The sequence below is a fragment of the Acartia tonsa genome, chromosome 1, assembly GCF_053477335.1.
Source record: "Acartia tonsa isolate MP-2025a chromosome 1, ASM5347733v1, whole genome shotgun sequence".
Taxonomy (NCBI): Eukaryota; Metazoa; Arthropoda; class Copepoda; order Calanoida; family Acartiidae; genus Acartia; species Acartia tonsa.
In genome coordinates this window covers 27,509,689-27,528,678 of record NC_137260.1, presented here as the reverse complement: position 1 = coordinate 27,528,678, position 18,990 = coordinate 27,509,689, and the positions used below count along the sequence as shown (strand labels likewise).

General features: G+C 31.4%; 1 protein-coding gene across 2 annotated transcripts in view; it reads right to left on the bottom strand.

Moving 5' to 3' along the window:
• Window positions 1-16,754, bottom strand: part of LOC145316523 (sushi, von Willebrand factor type A, EGF and pentraxin domain-containing protein 1-like) — a 61,436-nt gene extending 44,682 nt beyond the window's left edge. For both annotated transcript variants that reach the window (XM_080157098.1, XM_080157104.1), the window contains exons 1-22: window positions 16,710-16,754; window positions 16,187-16,256; window positions 10,541-10,591; window positions 10,121-10,175; window positions 9,680-9,770; window positions 9,377-9,452; window positions 8,185-8,313; window positions 7,214-7,302; window positions 6,774-6,846; window positions 6,443-6,542; window positions 6,049-6,108; window positions 5,413-5,529; window positions 5,166-5,278; window positions 4,461-4,555; window positions 4,022-4,102; window positions 3,285-3,347; window positions 2,829-2,906; window positions 2,241-2,329; window positions 1,273-1,411; window positions 731-786; window positions 480-581; window positions 42-127 (exon numbers count right to left, since the gene is read on the bottom strand). In XM_080157098.1, coding sequence (XP_080013224.1) covers window positions 42-127; window positions 480-581; window positions 731-786; window positions 1,273-1,411; window positions 2,241-2,329; window positions 2,829-2,906; window positions 3,285-3,347; window positions 4,022-4,102; window positions 4,461-4,555; window positions 5,166-5,278; window positions 5,413-5,529; window positions 6,049-6,108; window positions 6,443-6,542; window positions 6,774-6,846; window positions 7,214-7,302; window positions 8,185-8,313; window positions 9,377-9,452; window positions 9,680-9,770; window positions 10,121-10,175; window positions 10,541-10,591; window positions 16,187-16,255 — 1,812 coding nt within the window. In that variant the 5' untranslated portion in view covers window position 16,256; window positions 16,710-16,754. The remainder of the gene's footprint in view (window positions 1-41; window positions 128-479; window positions 582-730; window positions 787-1,272; window positions 1,412-2,240; window positions 2,330-2,828; window positions 2,907-3,284; window positions 3,348-4,021; window positions 4,103-4,460; window positions 4,556-5,165; window positions 5,279-5,412; window positions 5,530-6,048; window positions 6,109-6,442; window positions 6,543-6,773; window positions 6,847-7,213; window positions 7,303-8,184; window positions 8,314-9,376; window positions 9,453-9,679; window positions 9,771-10,120; window positions 10,176-10,540; window positions 10,592-16,186; window positions 16,257-16,709) is intronic.
• Window positions 16,755-18,990: the final 2,236 nt, after the last annotated feature.

The following is an 18,990-nucleotide window of genomic DNA, read 5'->3' as shown; positions in this document are numbered from 1 at the left end:
TATAGAAATACTTGTTATATATGCATATTGATTAAATTTACCCTTATTCTGTGCATGCCAATTTTAAACTTGGTCGGAGATCTGACAGCAGGCTCACTCACAAGTATGGGATGGAATCCAGAATTATCTAAGTATAAATATTGAATTCAGAATAAAATTTTTAAAAACATAAATCTACATTTTTTGTATAGTTTGAAATATGTATGAGAATATATTTTTGTCTTTAATCATCTGTCATAGAGCAAACAAATGTAGTGAAGGGAACTAAAGAGATAAGACTTTGCCCTATAAATTGATTAGTGGTTGAAATTTTTGGACACTTAATTCATGAGCCAATCAAAATTCAATAAAAGTGCCCAAATTTATTAAGCAAACGTATAAGAAAACATTATTCTAAAACTTAGGGGAATAGTGTAATAAACAGCCCAATATTCCCTCCTTCCCTGCTTTTAGTGGCTTCGTGTAAACAATTTATTAACCTGTTGTATGTGGAAGCTTCCAGGAAAGTTTAGCAAAGTAAGATCTCTTCCTAGCACTGATGGTCAAATTCTTGGGACAATGTAATTCAGGTGGAGTCACATCTAAAAAATTAAATTAGTGTAGAAGTATTCATAACTGTTAAACTATTAAAATAATAAAATTTTAAACAGCTTTTTTAAATAAAAAGCTTCAAAAGTAAGGTATTTACAACTACAAACAAAGAACGTCCTATTTAAAAAAAATATATTACCTACACATCTAGTCATATATTGTCCTCCATCCCATAATCCTCTAGATCCACACTCTCTGTATTAAAAAAAAATATAGGTAAATAAATGTAAATAAATAAATCTCCTGCAAGAAATTCTAATAGATTCAGGATTCAGGAAGAAAATTATTCGGAAAAAAAAATTATTGTTATTTCACTCCTTTTTGAGCTTTAATTATAATACAACATGAGTCTTACATTGAATAACCCTTAAATAAAAGTTACAGGATGTCTGTTTAGCTGTACCAAAGGATCTCGCTAACCACTAAACCAATGCAGCTTCTTATAGGCAAGGGGAGGGTTTATCGAAATTTGGAAGAGTGTACCAACACCCTCCGAAGAGAAATCTCCCCTTGATAAAATTACTCCACCAAAAATTTTTACTTTTTCTTTTAAAAACTGAAATAAAAATGGTTTATGGGTCGACTACCCCCAGTCCCACCTAAAGTGGCTCTCTAGAGACCTCTAGAGGCGTACCCACTAGTCCAAGTCATAAAGCATAAAACTAATAGGATAATACTTACCTCATTGTAGGTCCAATGAGTTTGAAACCTTGATTACAAGCAAAGGCGCACTGAGCACCAAATGATTTCCTAGAGAGTGCACAGTCCTCGGGAACTATCAGTCCATACGTTGGCTTTCTCAGTCTAGGACACTTGATTGCTAAAAATTATTTAATCAAAAGGGGACTATCCACGAACCAGAGCAAGTGATTTTAAGCATCTTCCAGCATTGACCCATAGTATTTTTTATTGAATATACTAGGTTTATGTTTAATATTTGCTTTATCGACTAAAAAGTTAGGTTTCACCATGGTTTTATATAAAATAAACTTTGAAATGTAAAGCAATTTTTAAAGCAATATCATCAAATGCTTTGTTGAGTTCAGAGGACAAAATAACACTGCAGAGAGCATCAAATGTTGTAAATTGCAAAAGTACAATTATTAAACTGTTTACAAGTTACCAACCCTTTTACTAAATATTCATTTTTAATCACAATAATTTATTTTGTGTCAAAGCTTTTAAACAACAGTTTGAACTCATCAAAACATTCGATGATCTTGCACCAAACAATGCTTAGCATTTCAAAGTTTTTTTTCATATAAAACCATGGTGAAACCTAACTTTTTAGTCGATAAAGCAAATATTAAACATAAACCTAGTATAGTTACTAAAAAAATACTATGTGCCAATGCTGGAAGATGCTTAGAATCACTTGCTCTTGTTCGTGGATAGTCCTCTTTAGAAGATACTTAAATTAGTTCTTTTATGTTTTATTATATGTTTATTATCAAGGATATAGGTTAAGATCAATGTATATAGAAACTAAATATTTGGGCATAGCATTGAATTGAATTAAATTTGTGACAGTACAAGGATATGCTACTTTACTTTTTATGGGGTTGGGGGGGGGGGGGGGGGTTAAGAATGATTAAAACTACATACAAAACAAAGTAATCCAGAAAATAAGACATTTAAAAGAAACCTACGTTTACAATAAGAAGGTAAACCACCCCAGAGAGAAATTGGTAGACAAATTCTTTCTGTAGAACCTATCAGTCTGTAACCGTAATTACACCTAGACAAGGAATTCATTAACAGTTCCCTAATGTAAGACAATTTATAATTTTTTAAAAATATTTTTACAGCGAAGCTTTTCTATAATTATGGTCGGTCTGTCCGTCCATAGACGTTAGCTCTTTTCGTTAATTTAGACATGTTCAAATTGTCCTATCTATTCAAAACTTTGCACGATGAATCACATAACAGTTAGGTACGATTTTGGAAGCGTAGCAATTCGAATAAATATTACCAGAATGTCCGTAGGTCAATTTCCAAAATGTTAATTTTTAACTTTCTTGACAAAAAATCGAGTCCAAAAAATGTAAGGATCTCTTTAATCAATATCCTGTTTTTATGCAGTTTTGCAACAAATTTACTAACAATTTTGTTTCGACTTATACATTTATATTCTGCTTATTCAGTTCTGACACTCTTCAGTGTAATGTTCGTTCTTTCTTCTGATTTTAGGGCTTCGCTTTATGGATTTTGCCATCCTAGTTGCAAATATAACTTACCCAAATTTACAAACAGTATCAACTTCATTAGTAGAGGAGTTACACTCCAGATAACCATTCTTTGGGGCTACTAGTTTCCTGAAATAAAAATTAAACAAATCTTTTCATATCCTTCTTTCATGCCTAGCAGTGTGTATGTTCGCTAAGATCTCGTAAACGGTTTTACCAATCTTTTTTTATACATAGATATTTGAAAAAGTTTACATAATCCCAGAGAAAATGTTTTTGCTATCGGTAGCGGAGTTCGCCTACCTTCCCCCCTTCTCGACCCTTCAAAAAGAAACTTTATAATTCAAATGCAATGACTGTTTATCTTAAGAGTCTGATAATTGTCTATTTGTGAATTGGTACTGATGAATTTTTTGGGGATTTTAAAAAATAAATAAAAATATACATGTCATTGATATGAAATCTAAATATTTCAAAGTATCTTTAAAAATTTTTTCAAATGAATACCTGCAGGTTTTGATAGTACAGGTGGCAGGATCTCCACTCCATTCACCAGTTGGCAAACATAACCTGAGATTTTAGTTTATAGAAATCTAAACCTTGGAATGTATCAAGCCTTCCAAAATTAAATACATATAACAAGGGAGAAAATTTTATCAAAATGAAAATCGGGCAAGAAAACCACCCTACCACTTTGGAAATAAGTTGCAAATAAGTAGGGGAAGGGGTAGTTTTTTTCCTATATTACTTCTGAGGGGGGGGGGGGTCTATACTATGTGAGGCTACCCAATATAACGATAACTTCTCCAAAAAATATGAAAATAGAAATTACGCGAAGATGACGCAAATGACGTTTTTTAAAAATAAATTTTTTTTTATAATAATAGCTAATAAAACAATTTTCAAGCATAACTTTTATTTTACTAAAAATTTCCAGTATGGCTTCAGAACCGATTAAGATCCCCTGGATTGGAACCAGTTCTCAACAATACTGAAAAATCATGTATAGCATCGTATTATAGACAATTTTCGCGAATTTGAAGGGGTGTATCCAGAAATTTCTGGTTCATGTACAATGAAAATAGGGGAGGGGTAAACAGGTTTGAAAAGATCCATAATATCTGAGATCCTGAACTTCTGTCACCCAATATAACATAACCTGGTCTCACCTAAAGTAGTAAACAAACTACAACCCCCCAACTCTCAATTTTTCAAAAAATCATTTAAAATCATTAAAACCCTACCTAATACTAGAACCACTAAGTGCATATCCAGAATTACACTTAACTCCACAAGCAGAATTAAAAACATTCTTGCATTCATTCCTATAACAAAGAAATATTTATGTCAGTAGCGCAGTTAAACTATCATTTTAGTATTCCAGTATTCCGGAAATCAGATGAATCGGATAATTAAAACATAAAAAAATTTGTTGTCAAAAAAAAGTAAAAAGTATGCATGTTTCAAATGGACATACGGAATTTATGGTAGCGATTATAGAGTTGCTGCGCTTTCTTTGTCGTACCTAACTGTTATAGGAATCATCATGCAACGTTTGAAAGCGATAGGACAATTCAAACCTGTTTTAATTAACGAAAAGAGCCAACCGTATAGAAAAACTTTGTTTTTAACAAATTATTATTCAAACTAAAACATAAGTTGGATATATATTTATAACAATACCTGATGAAATATCCATTTTCTGGAGGTTTTAGAGGCTGGCAGTCCATAACAACACATTTTCCATTCTTCACTGCATATCCATCTTTGCATCTACACTAAACAAAAAAGACAATTGAAAATATTTGATTAGCATAGATGTTAAAGCTTCAAGATACACCAGAATTATGTATCAAGCAGATTGTCACATATCCAGGTTTATAATTGTGAAGTATATATATGTTTGTAGCATGGAAACTTGTAACATTCAAAATCTACCATCACTTAGATTCAGGTTTAGCTCACCTGGAGGCCAGAAATGCTTAATTTTTATTTAAACGTAACATATTAATCTGAAGAAACTAATGGCGAGCTTCTCCTTTGATTTTTATGTGATCGTCTAGAAAATCCAGAGCATCATTTACTTGTAATGGGATGCGATACTCTAACACTAAAGGGTATTGGGTTAGGTAACATTCAAAAGACAACCAACCCTTTAATTGCACAACCTTTATCTGAGAAGTCCTAAATTTGCATGGTATTGAGATGAGCCTGTTTATGGGTAAGGCATTCCCCATTCTCTAACCATATATAACAGCAGTAGAAATCATTTTTTACGTCTTTGGATATGACGCGGTGTCGGGCATAGATTCAACATATCACCTCCCCGACGACGAGAGGATGCACTACGTGTTGAGCCATAGTCGCGGGTTATCCTGACTTTCATACCTGGAGGGCTGAATAGCTGCCTGGTGGCGATGTCTGATTTTCTTCAGGACATGGCATACAGGATCTACTGTCTCCAGGGTCTTGTCTTGGCTTGTACGTCCCAGCTGGGCATTCTAAAATATAGTCAGTATTTCAATTCATTTAACATGTTTTTACTCATTGCTATTTTTTGACAAAAAAATAGTTCTACCCATAATTAACCATAGAAATAAAGAATTTTATTGAACTCCCCACCAAAAAAACTTACTATGGCAATCTCCTTTTAGACCCCGTCCATAATGTCCCTTAGGGCAAATACAGGCATAGTAACCGCTGTGGGCCCCACAGGAACACTCGGCAGCCGCGTCACAACAATCATCACTATCTAAAATAAAGTCAAACTTTCATTAATCAAAATATTATTTCTTGGATGTTGCACCAGATTTTCATGTACACTGATGAAGTGATGCACGCAGCTGGCTAAAATAACGATACCCCTCCCCCCCCCCCCATCCAACCATTTACCCCATTCCCTCTCCTCCAACTGGATGACTGAAATGACAAATTAATGAGGTCCATATTAGCAACCTAAATTGACGGCAAATTTTTTCCTGTCAATATATCCACGTATATCCTAAATCCATTCTTTCATGAGTTAGGAACAACATAAATTTTCTGACGGCCAAAAGTATGTATAACTTTGGTGATAAAAATATAATTGCAAGTTAAAATCCAATCAAATCGAAAAGAAAATAATAGAATATTCAATTAGAGCTATCATTATTAGAGGTGAGAGTGCTAAAGGAATCATAGTTGTTCTTATGGCAAATTTTTTCTGCGAGAAAAGTGAAAAAATCATTCAACTGAAATATGAAAATATGATGACAAGAATGAAACAATTTACCTGAGCAGAGCTTAGCACACTTTCTTGGGTTTTGTTTCAGGTACATGCTTCCTCCAAGATCTTAATAATATACAAGTTTTAAAACATCAAGTGTAGCAAATCTGTGTAATAATATAATTTTAAAGGTTTTTCCCCTTTTAGGGTAAGCATCTCGTAAAACAAAGTGTTTATTACAAAATCAGAAACATCCTGGAACATTATAAATTTATATATAGCTTCCTAATACAGAAATAGGAAGCTAATTTTGACAAAATTATATTTTTTATCGTGAAAATCGAACAATTTATCGCTGTTTGTTTAAATAATGATTTACACTTTCTAAGAAAAGAAAAAAATACTTTCAGGTGATATTTATTTGAAATCCGCTCCCCACCCCCCTTCCTTTAAGCCATACCTTTGTGTAAAGCTCTCCTAGCCAAGGCTTCGAACTCTTGAAAGGAATCAAGAATAAATGAATGTTCTCGTCTAGGTTCTGATGCCATATCAAACAATTCCTAAATCATTGAAATGTTATCCCAGTTTGTCCAACACAAAAAATCGTCCAAAAGGCTTTGATCCTTAACTCGGTCTTGTCTAGATAACTGTAAATCTGCCTGATGTCTGTCAATTTTCATGTAACGCTAATTTTCTCCCGATATCTTTGTTATTATGGGATTAAATTTTTATAATAAAACAATTTGAACCATGAGAGATATTTTAAGAATGACTTTGGAAGCTTTTTTCACCTTAACATTGCCATTTCTGATTCCAAAAGTATAGAATTCAACTCCTAACTTTTTCAATTTTGCAGCGGCAGGTCTGAAACAAATAAAATGAGCAAAAAAGAGAAAGAGACAGTCTTTAAAAATATAATTCAGAACGACAAGTATGTATGTATGTATGTAGCCCTGATTCCCTGAAGTAAGGATTTAGAATGAGGAGCATGGTTAAAGGAAAGCGTGATTTAATTTGTTCGGTAAGAAGACTCCTAACTTCCTACAAATCTCTCTCCCCAAGGGCAACTTAGGGAAGGTAACATGATTACAATCCGATACGCTTTGGGACACGACAAGTAGATACAATCCTTGAAATGCAGAACCTAATCGATCCGGTCTAGCGTTTATCGAGATCTTTATCCAGACATGCATCGTTCTACTTTTTTAATATAGATCAATTTTGGCAATACCTTGGATCCCCGCCATTAGAGTATCCATCAGTTATTAGGAAAACAGCTTTATTTGCTGTAGGACGAGAATACTTGAATACTTCTTGTGCCTATAATAATAGATATATAATTAGAGTATCCATCAGTTATTAGAAAAACAGCTTTATTTGCTGTAGGACGAGAATACTTGAATACTTCTTGTGCCTATAAGAATAGATATATAATTAGAGTATCCATCAGTTATTAGAAAATCAGCTTTATTTGCTGTAGGACGAGAATACTTGAATACTTCTTGTGCCTATAATAATAGATATATAATTAGAGTATCCATCAGTTATTAGAAAAACAGCTTAATTTTCTGTAGGACGAGAATGCTTGAATACTTCTTGTGCCTATAATAATAGATATATAATTAGAGTATCCACCAGTTATTAGGAAAACAGCATTATTTGCTGTAGGACGAGAATACTTGAATACTTCTTGTGCCTTTAATAATAGATATATAATTAGAGTAACCATCAGTTATTAGCAAGTCAGATTTATTTGCTGTAGGACGAGAATACTTAAATACTTCTTGTGCCTATAATAATAGATATATAATTAGAGTATCCATCAGTTATTAGGAAAACAGCTTTATTTGCTGTATGACGAGAATAATTGAATACATCTTGTGCCTATAATAATAGATATATAATTCGAGTAACCATCATTTATTAGCAAGTCAGATTTATTTGCTACATGTAGGACGAGAATACTTCATTACTTCTGTACAGGAAGTTTTCTTACTCGTTGGCTTAACAACTTTTAAAAATTTTGAGGAATTTGATTGGTTGATTCATTAAGTTCAGTGTCCAAATGTTTAAATCAATAATTGTAATCTAGAGAAGAGGGAATTTTGTGTATCATCATTGGGGATGTATATCAATTTATCGGCCTTTGTCTTATCCCTTTAGATCCCTGACTTCTGTCCTGATAAAAATTTTAAAAATTACCTCTAATAAAGCCCCAAGTGTATAGGTGCCACCACTATTGTAGGTAATGGCAGGAATTTCATCTTCAAATAATGAACATTTGTGCTTCTGTGTGTCAGGATTTTCCATATGATCTACTTGTCTATTCACCTAATTGTTTAAATCAAATGCTAATCTATTACTGAAGCTCTTTATAGTGCCCATAAAAATCACGTCATACAAATGAACACTGACAGACCCATACAGAGGCTAAATTACTAATGGCAGGCTAGAATACATTTTAATTGACCAATAGTAGGCCAGTATGACGTCATTTTTATAGGCACCATAAAAAGCTTCTTTATTATTTGTTTAAGTAATGTAAAATTGCTATAATAAGTTGATTCAGTAATTCTGTCTGTCTTTTTAATACTGATTTTATCAATTTAAAATACAGGGTGTTTTTGGATCATGACGAATTTAAAGAGTGTTCAAAAATGCGTACATTTTTAAAAATCAAATTGCGCGGTTTGTGTTAATAGTAGAAAAATGTTATGCATACCGTTAGAATTGTCATAAACTTTAGTTTTTGGAAATATATGTAACACATACAGACTATTTAAGTAGTATAGAAGCTACATTGGAAAATGTGAGAAGTGTTGAAAATTTTAAGTAAGTTGGGACATTTTACCACGTAGCTCCTAAACTATACGTAGCACAGGAATAGTTCTTAAACACCTAAAAACTAGAGTTTATAACGATTCTAACGATATGCATAACATTTTTCTACTATTAATACAAGCCGCGCTATTTGATTTTTAAAAATGTACGCATTTTTGCAAACCCTCTAAATTAGTCATGATCCAAAAATCTTCCAAAAATAGGTACTTTGGAAAAACCGGTTTTTAAGGCAGAAATTGTTGAACATTGCCAAATATTTTTTTCTCATACAAAATGTCTCACATCAATAAAGAAATTAAGATATAGATTATTAATTTCTGTCAATGGCAAGTGGGTTAAATTAAGCAATACTTTTAACTTATTAAAAAAAAACACCCTGCATGATCTTTTAATATAAATTAGCTCTTTGGAGCACAAAAAATAGTGATCGAATTCTGAGGCTTTTGAAACAGGGCATTACAATTTTCAATTTAGCCTTATATATGAACATATTATCTTAATGAATAATGATACGTTGTTAATTTTCTGCCATTGACCTATCACTAGTGTTTACCTGATTAACACTGCTGTATGTGATGATAACAACTCTTGTGGAATTATATGATACTGTGAAATCAGCCAACAATTTTCTAAATCATTGAAAACATCAATATCAATTATTCAAAAATAATATCATGTTTTTGATCTTTAAACATTCATTGAAAAATTAATCAAAAAACCGATTAATATCCACTTGATTAGAACCGGTTCTCAGCCATAATGAAAAATCTGCGGAAAGCTGTTTATAATACGATGCAATAAATATCTACTCTTAAATTTAGGAAATTATATCTTTTACTTTTAACAGTCTTATTACCTAATAAATTTAATTTCATTGTAGAAATTATTAGCTCCAACAGAAGCACTTGAATCAACTAAAAACACTAAATCTGCTTCAGGACTATCACCTAAAAATAATCAAACTTTCATTCAGAGGGGTGCACAGCGATTCAATATAGGGTGTAAAACATTAGAGGGTTAAAAATGAGGAAGGCAAGCCTTTCAAATTTCAATTTTACGGGGGTGTAGAAACCAGCCTTTTGCAATGAATACAAGATAATAAAATTAAAGTGTTTCTATGAATTAAGAAGTTTACAAAAGCATATATTTTAGTATCTTAGCTACTATGTAACTTGCTACTTAAAGTTTGTTACATGACACAAATATTAGAAAATTGTAGTGTTTAACTTCCCTAACTTTCCATTGTATACAAACAAACTAAGGTTATTTTGATCTGTTTTGAGATAAAGATACTTACCACTTCTTAGCTTACTAACATGAGTTTTAAGCATAGTCCCCAACAAATCAACCTTTACAAACAATTACCATTATTTTAATAATCTGATCAATTATAAAAAAAAATCTAATTAATTTTCAAATGATGTAAAGGTACCCTGATATCTTATTAAAACTTATCATCTGCTAAATTTCATCTTATTTAGGATATTTGATTCAGATAAAGTTTGCGGAAAAATGATCTTTAAAGGTTCTTTTATTCTTTAAAAAAAAAACTTTTTAAAACAGTATTGATATTATGTGCATTTTAAAGAAAATTCAATAAATTAAACAACAGTAATTTATTATTTTGTCTTTTTCAAATACAATTGAAAACTAAAGTGAAAGTTTGATTTCATTATTAGTGCATAATATGATTATTAAGTTTTGTAATTATTTCCTTGTGTTTAGTTTTGCCAGGGATGTCATACACTGCGCCAACATTTCTGCACCGCTGAAATTAATTTTTAATTTAGACAATTTTTATATATGTATTTCCAAAACAAGTTGAAAGGCTATATCTTATTATTGCTAAAATTATTGAAAATTATTTAAGATAATTTACACTCAAAAAGATCCTAATATAAGAAAGGGTATAATGTAATCGTATATTACATCTCATAGTTGATTGGACCGATTCTTTTTTTCGTTTTGCAAGTTTGGTTAGTTTTGCCGATGGTTTATGATTTCGGGAGATTGGATTAAAAAATCATAGGCTTGGCAGAATAGGGAAGTAGGGGCTTCCTTGACCAAATTAAGTGGCGTGGATACACCATCCTTGGGGCATAACCTTCTATAGTACCCTTTACAGGGGTATACCCCCCACCCTCCCCCCGAGCCAAAAGAGGTTAATAAAAAGATTATTAAAAAGTTTTGACATATGTCCTATTTCTAGTTTTTTTTAAACAACTGTATATCTGTCTGAATAAATCACTATATGTAATTACTAGCGGCCTCGCCCCTAGCCTCTAGAAGCTTTGCCCCAAGAGGTTTGATCAAACCAATTTTCGTATTTTAGATTTAAAATAAAAATAATTTTTTTTTTTTTTTGGGGGGGGGGTTAGTCGAACCCACTATTTTATTTTTAGTTTTAAAAAGAAATTTTTTTTTTTTTTGGGGGGGGTATTTTTTCATCTTTTGGGGGGTTGGGGGTGTCCCACCCCCCAAGAAAATAGTTATAAACCTTCCCGGGACCTATGAGAAGCTACCCTGTAAAGGAGAACCCGATCAGTTCAGCAGTTAGCGAGATCCTTCGCTACAAACAAACAGACACACAGACAAACAGACAAACAAACAGACAGACATCGTTCTACTTTGTATTATAGATGGATATATATAACTATATATGATGTTCAGAATGAGTATCTAATTTTTTGTGTATATTCCCCTAAATATATATTTTTCCGAAATTACATCAAAACACTATGGGGCTCACACTCCTCCTGACAGTAAAACTAGACCCCTCATGTTGTCACTAATACAACCCTCCCCCTAAAACTATAACGTCACTTGAAAGTTTCAAAATAAAATTTCTTCGAAGATTATATAACTAATATAAGAGTTGTTCATTATCAGTTCTCAAAGTATTTGACCCTTGCGGTATTTAATTTTTTTCTGCATACTTTTTGCGTGTAACACAAGCACACATTTTCAAACAATCTCTCCGCAAATTGTTGGCGAATTTTTCTTTGCATTGTCAGATTTGCACTGCTTCTGAATAGGCTTTAATCCAACATTCTTTTTATTTTTGCTTTTTTAACTTTTGATCTAGAAGCTGGCGAAAATTGTATTTTTGTAAATAATCTTTTATGGATGTTATTTATCGTAACTACCACCCTATAACCCTAAGATACTTTCCCCTGTCACAGGCAACATACATAATCTGATACATATTAAGCTGTCAAATTACTATGAAACAAGATAATCACTAATTTACATAGAATTACGGCTATAAAAAATGTTTTAAGAAATTTAGGTAAATTAGCATGATTGGTTACGTATCGGTTTTTTTAGCGGTGTTGTTGGATTTAGCCAAGAAATTTTAAAAAGTGTACTTGCTGCTGCTTTGTATGGGGTGTGACATCAACAGTAAAAGTTAGGGAATACCCCTGTCCATTAACAGGCGCAACATATTACCATACACAGTTAAAGCTTATTGTCTGTTGGGTGTTACTTTACCTAACACCCCAGGTGTTTGGATATAAAAGTAGGCATAGTCTCCCATGATTTTCCGTGGTTGCTGAGCATAACGTTACAATGTCTTGTAAAGCAACCTCGACCATACAATATAGTTGCCAAATTTTAATTTGAGGAATTTCCAAAAAGCCTCCAGTCTATAAATAATTATTTGGGAGCATTAAGTATACATAACTGTTACGTATCTAGAATTAGAGAGTAAAAGTATTTAGCTTTAAATTTTTTCCTGTCTTGTGCCATTAAGTAACTAAAAGATACCATTAACCATTATTTACTTTCTTATGAAACTACAAAACTTAAGTTTTAAGTTTAATTTAAATAAATAAAACAAATATTCTTGTTAACTCTAGTGTATGTTTATTTTGACAAGTATTGTAATCAGACAAGAGTAAAGAATGTACTTCAAATCATTGAAAAAGAAACACATTAAAGGATTTATCCAGGATTTGTAAAGTGGAAAAAGTAACCCCGTAATTTTAACATAGGCAGAACAATGACGCGCACAGGGTTTTTGCTAAAGAGGTGCGCGAAGAGAACCCGGAATTATGAGGGTGGATACATCCTTCTAGATATCCAAACTCTTCATAATCAACAATTTAAAAAAAAAAATTTCATCGCCCTTAAATTTACGGGGGTAGACTTTTTTATCTTGACACCCTCCTTGGCTGTTTATGTGGGTGTTTTAGGGGTGAATAGATCCTTATCAATGAAGTGTAGATGTTTGTAGGGAGTAGAGACCCCCGTACTCTCTCCTCTCCTCAGAAATGTAAAACCTTGGCATAAAATAAAAAAAAAATATGTAATAAATTTATTAAAGGTCATAGATAACAAGAACGGTAACAAGAGATTAAATAGTTTGAGAATGTACGCATGTATAAACAGTACAATAGCAAAGATCAACAATAATACGGCTTCCAAGCATTGAATTGTTATTTTGTCTTTGTTTTGTATGGTCTATAATTATTTTTTAAATTTTGAAAAACTTGAGGTAGACCATTATTTCTAATTATAAAATTTAGAACTCTAGTATTCTATACTCATAAAAACAGCTAAACAGGGAGGGGGGAGATAAAACATCACTTTCTTTTTTAGTTTTCAAAAGTAAATTGTTTAAGGGTGTTTTTTTATTTTCCAAAAAATAATTGAAAGCCTACCCGGGACCTATTAGAAACCGTTCTGTAAATAAGAGACATATTGTAGTTATAGATATAATTTATAAGTAATATTATATAATATAATCAAGGCGAGGGTTAAATGAGTATTTCTTTCTAAACTTTCAAAATTCTGGATACTGTCGAATCTTTTATCTTTCCCCTAGCTGAACATGTGCACATTTTAAAATATGTAAATGTTTAACAAATTTACTTACTTACAAAAGGTCTAAATTTGAGTTAACATGAGAAAATATTAGACAACAGTTTTTTTATCAATAAAATTTCTTGATTTTATAGAGACTTTGCTCCTAAAGCGGATTTTTCCAAATTTTATGTGTAGGAAAATCTTAAAAGGACAATAGCTATTACAAGATATATGTCTCAAACAATTTGGCAATGACTTTTCTTTTCAAAAACAAATGTATTGTGACATTATTGGATTTTTAACAGTTCATTTTTAGATTTTTCAGTTGATTTGTGATTTTAGTAACGAAGCTACACTGTAGCTCATATTTCCCTCCTTCTATCTGTCCATCCCTTTAAACAGAAAAGGAGAAACGTACAATTTTTCGAATGCTATTTAAAATAGGCGGCTGAATTTTTATGAAGATTTCATTTACCAATATGCATCCAGTATATAATTTACTTGATACGTAGGTCTAAAGTTGATATTAACTCTATTGCAAAAAAAAACACTTCCACGGCTGTTATCTCAGTTAAACTGTTTTTATTTTATGAGTGATGATTATGCTTATAAATGGGCATCTATATTGTTCTTCACTAGGTACGTCGGTTTGTCTGTAATACTCTAAAAATTAATTTACAGCCATTGAAAAATGATAAATGCATTTTTTTTCCCAAATATATATATACTGACATATAAGCATTTAATCTCACTACTCATGGATATTGTCATCGTGTTTTAATAATAATTTCCTTTAGCAACAGAAGGGTGCATTAGATTTATATAATTTCTATTAAGGCAAGGGTCAAACTCAATGTGTTAAAATTTCTAAACATATGTTTGTTTATACTTATAAAGTACATATAGATGATAATCAATTAACTTAAAACTAATCTATAATTATAATGAACCTAGTAATAGTGTCTAACTTTTTATCTTTGTGACGTAACAAAAATCGAAGGATGAGAGGGGAGTGGGAAAGGAAACCCCTACAAAAAGAGATGGATTTTTGTTACGTCACAAAGATAAAAAGTTAGACCCTATTTCTAGGTTCAAGTCTAGGTTCTCCTTAAGAAAATCCTCCGCATGTACAACGATGCGCTACCCTAACACTCACTTTAGGATATTACATATAATAACATCCAATTGACAACCAAGCTTTTAATTCAATGCCCTTTGCCTGTAAACCGAATTGTGCATTGTAGATAGTTGCTCAGGTTTACAGGCGAAGGCATACCCGTACTATAACTAATAATGTCACGCGCCAGAAAAAGCAGCAGTATGTACAATTATTTTAAACGTCTATATTGAAGCAATGAGGTCCATACTCGAACCTCTACACTACCCTACTCTAACACTCTTTAGGATATTACATCAAGTAACATCCAATTGACAACCAAGCTTTTAATTTAATGCCCTTTGCCTGTAAAACCTAATTGTGCATTGTAGATAGTTGCTCAAGTTTACAGGCGAAGGCATTCCCCGTACTATCACTATTAATTTCACGCGCAAGACAATGCAGAAGTAGGTATCATTTTAAAAGTATCTAGTAAAGCAAAGTATCTATACCTCCCCAACAGTAAGCTGATACGCCAGTTAGTTATGCTAATAATTGAAATTGAGCTACCCAGTACTTCGCCTATCATGTACATGTACTTATGGTTGTATACATTTTTGTAGATAATATTCAGAATTATATCAAAATTTAAGTAATTCGGATATAGTCCCTTTCGTGACGTCGCCTCTTAAATGGCGTTTCGTTGTATTTTCACAGTAGATTTCTTCAATTTCTAGCCCCTGTGTGTGTGGGGGGGGGGGGGGCTCTAACCCTGCGGGGCAATGACCTAACCTAAAATAAACTATCAAAATACGACGTAACGTCCCTTAAGAGGCGTTGCCTCGAAAGTAGAAAAAAAAATGATTATGTAATTATCGTAAATTAGATCACCAAATAAGGTAAAGTTTATATTTGGCAATATTTTTGCGTTGGCTATGTTGCGTTCTTCGCGTATTTTCAAGATTAAAAATGTTCTAAAAATATTAGCTATTGTTTATTTATAAAATTATCTAATCAATATTGGTGATATCAAAATTAATGATCTCATCCATGCATTTGTATTTTTACATGTTACCAACACTTAAGTAAACATTAAATATTAATTTTTTAAAGTTTTTTTTTCAGAAACAGCATACCCTTCAATTTTTGTTCATTCGATAAATTAAACAAAAAATAAATTATATAAAAACTAACAATTATGTTTCTTTCAAAATCTGTATATAAAATCTTTGTTTATTGGTATTCCAATATAATGATGGTTTGACTTTGACAAAACATTCGACAAATACTTTTTCTGACACTTTTTTTAGTAACATGATTTGTAAAGTTCCAAAACATGTCAGCTTTTAAAGCTATTATTTAGTTCAGATTTATTTCGATATAATTTTTTAAACAACAATTTATAATAAGAAATAAATTTCTTAAGCTTTTTATAACTTTTTATAAGTTTGTAATTACCTGGCTTTCGATGTTGAGTGTTGTGATGAATATAATTTGTAAACAGACATGAATTGGATTCCAAAGCATTCTAAAATAAATATAAGAAATAAAGAATTTAAGAGAAGATGACGGTTTTATAATTTTCATGGTGTCATAAATTGTTTTTCTTATGAAATACATATTGATTTTCTCAATTTACTTTGCAGTAATATACTTTTATTTTTATTGTAAACAAATAGAAGAGACAAAAATGTTTATTCCTGCCGTCCCTTGGTTTTACAGGTTCTACGTTTTTTTTTCACTTCAACCAAAGAGTTGGCAATTTTTTCATCAATTGTATCTATTGTTCCCTGTTTCTTTAAGTCACATACGCCAGGAAAATTGCAGCCATGAGATTATGCATCAGGCTGCAGCCGCAGTTATAATGTATATTATATATATATATATATTTTAAAATATTGTCATGAACTAAAGCTAAAATTTTCTTCATCCAATGTTACTAAATTTCAATAAAATCTATTAATTAATCTGTAATACTTACTTTAATACTCTCGCATCCTTGACAACCTTTAGAATCACTTTTTTCCAGTCTGAAAATTATCATAAAAAGCACAAAAGAATAAGTTTGCCTCAAATAATTTTAAAATCTTAACAAAGCTGTAATGTACAAGGATAAAACAGTAGGGACAATCAAATGATTAGGAATATTGTAGAGCGACTATTCTTATATTCTCTTATTTAATGAAAGTCCTATTGCATTTAATTCTTGCATAAAATTAATATCAAAAACTACATTAAATTTTTATTGTCCAAGTAATTAACAATTAAGATATTTTTACTAAATTCTTTCTCTACCTATTATACAGTATTATCCAAAATTTAATATAATTCTTAAATACCTATGATATTCACAACCCCTTTCATTTATGAAATGAACAAAAGATTAATAGAAAATGATTTTTAAAATTCGTTATGAAAGCAAAGTTGTTCAAACTAAATTCAATATTTACATTTGATTCACCTAACTTTAATTGATATACAGATAATATTTAAATATTTATATCTAATATTTTAAAATAAAGTAACATGATGTTTGCCTGTACAGATAATCGTGAATAAATAGCTTTCCTTTACAATCATACTAAAATTAATCTAAAACAGCATTCTACAATTTTAACACCCACAGTTTACTCTTTGAAATCATAAGAAAAGAAAATTGTTTCTTGCCTTCAATAGAATATTGAAAGAAGGAAACATGTTTATGATTTTGTAACTTCAATAGAAAATTCATAATGCACTTTCTTACAAAGAGGAAGGTAAATTTTAAATTGTTAACAAATTAAGTAATATTTATGATAATATCTATGATAGTTGCTTTTTCAATCACTTGACAAAACTAAAAAAATAAATAATTAAGATATCCGCTCAATCTTACAGCAATAAGCTTAATATCCTCACTGTTAAAGATTGAGATGTTTACACTAAAATGTCCGCACACAACTAAATTCATTCTTTTTCGGAGAAACTTAAAAAGCACACATTCTGTATTGAGTGTTTTGTGTGTCTGTCCGTTTGTTTGAGTGTAATTTATGTCTGTGAGGATATGTGTGTGTGATATGTGTGTGTGATTTGTGTGTGTCTGTGTGAGTTAGTGTGTATTTATGTGTGTGTGTATGTGTAGGTGTATGCTTATTTGAGTTTTAGAATTGTATTATTGTGCATTTCCTTGTTTATAACATCCCTTCTAAAAACTTCTCCCCTTAGATTTTAATCTGTAAATGTAAAAAGGAAAGACAACTTTTTAGTAGCAAAGCTACTTTATAACTATAAATGTCCATTGGTCTATCCGTGAGAAACAGTGAAAAGAGGTGATTTCTGTTTGTTATGAAATATATGTCTGAATGTACGTCCATCCATTATTAACTCTTTAAAAAATTTTAATAAGAGTTGTGTTTTTTTGTAGTATAATTCCAAACTATCATGTGAAGACTAATTTCTGTAACTAGAATTTTATGTTCGCTTCTTATGGATGTTGGTAACCTTTTTTACTCCATAAAAGCACATGTAAATTCTAGGGTACTTTTATTCTAGGAAGATTTTTTGTCCTTTCGCTATATATTAAAACTATGTATAAGAAAACTATTTAATTGAGATTATACTTGATCATTCTCTTTACAAAGAAAAGCAGAACTCGGCAGCCTTAGCCATAATCATGTCTGGTAGTGCGAATGGGGCGCTTGTCCAATATTATGGTATGGAGATCGCTCTTCTATGAGTACTACTAAAAATCCTACTTTTACTGCAATACACATAGACATTCTCATCGTCGGTTCGTCAATTTAGAATGCTTATCCCTCTATTCCCACAAGTATAATACGAATTTGGTTGAGCTGGTGGTAGCTCAACAAAAGACCCACGCGAGGTATTATATTGCTTTAAACTAAGAATAAATGGTTGGTTATGATATTCGATCGGTATTATATAAGTATATTAAGCACTCAAGAAGGAAGATGGGTTTTATAAAGTGTATTTACATTACAAGTGAATAAGTTAAGTATGAAAATATTTACAGGATAAGTGATAATAATCATAAGTAGTGTAGGACAGAAAAGTGCCCCAAGTCCTAAGCATTGAATTGTGCTAAGTGTTAGAGTTCTAACATAAGGCCTAAGCTCAATTCATGCTAAGTACTGAGGGTACTAAATTTAAACTACAATGCATGCCAAACAACTAAGTCATTACCTTTAAAGCCAGAAGAACTTGATGGTTAGAGAGTCAATAAATAACTGAGATATTTTAAGAAGTGCAAGCTATAACATCAA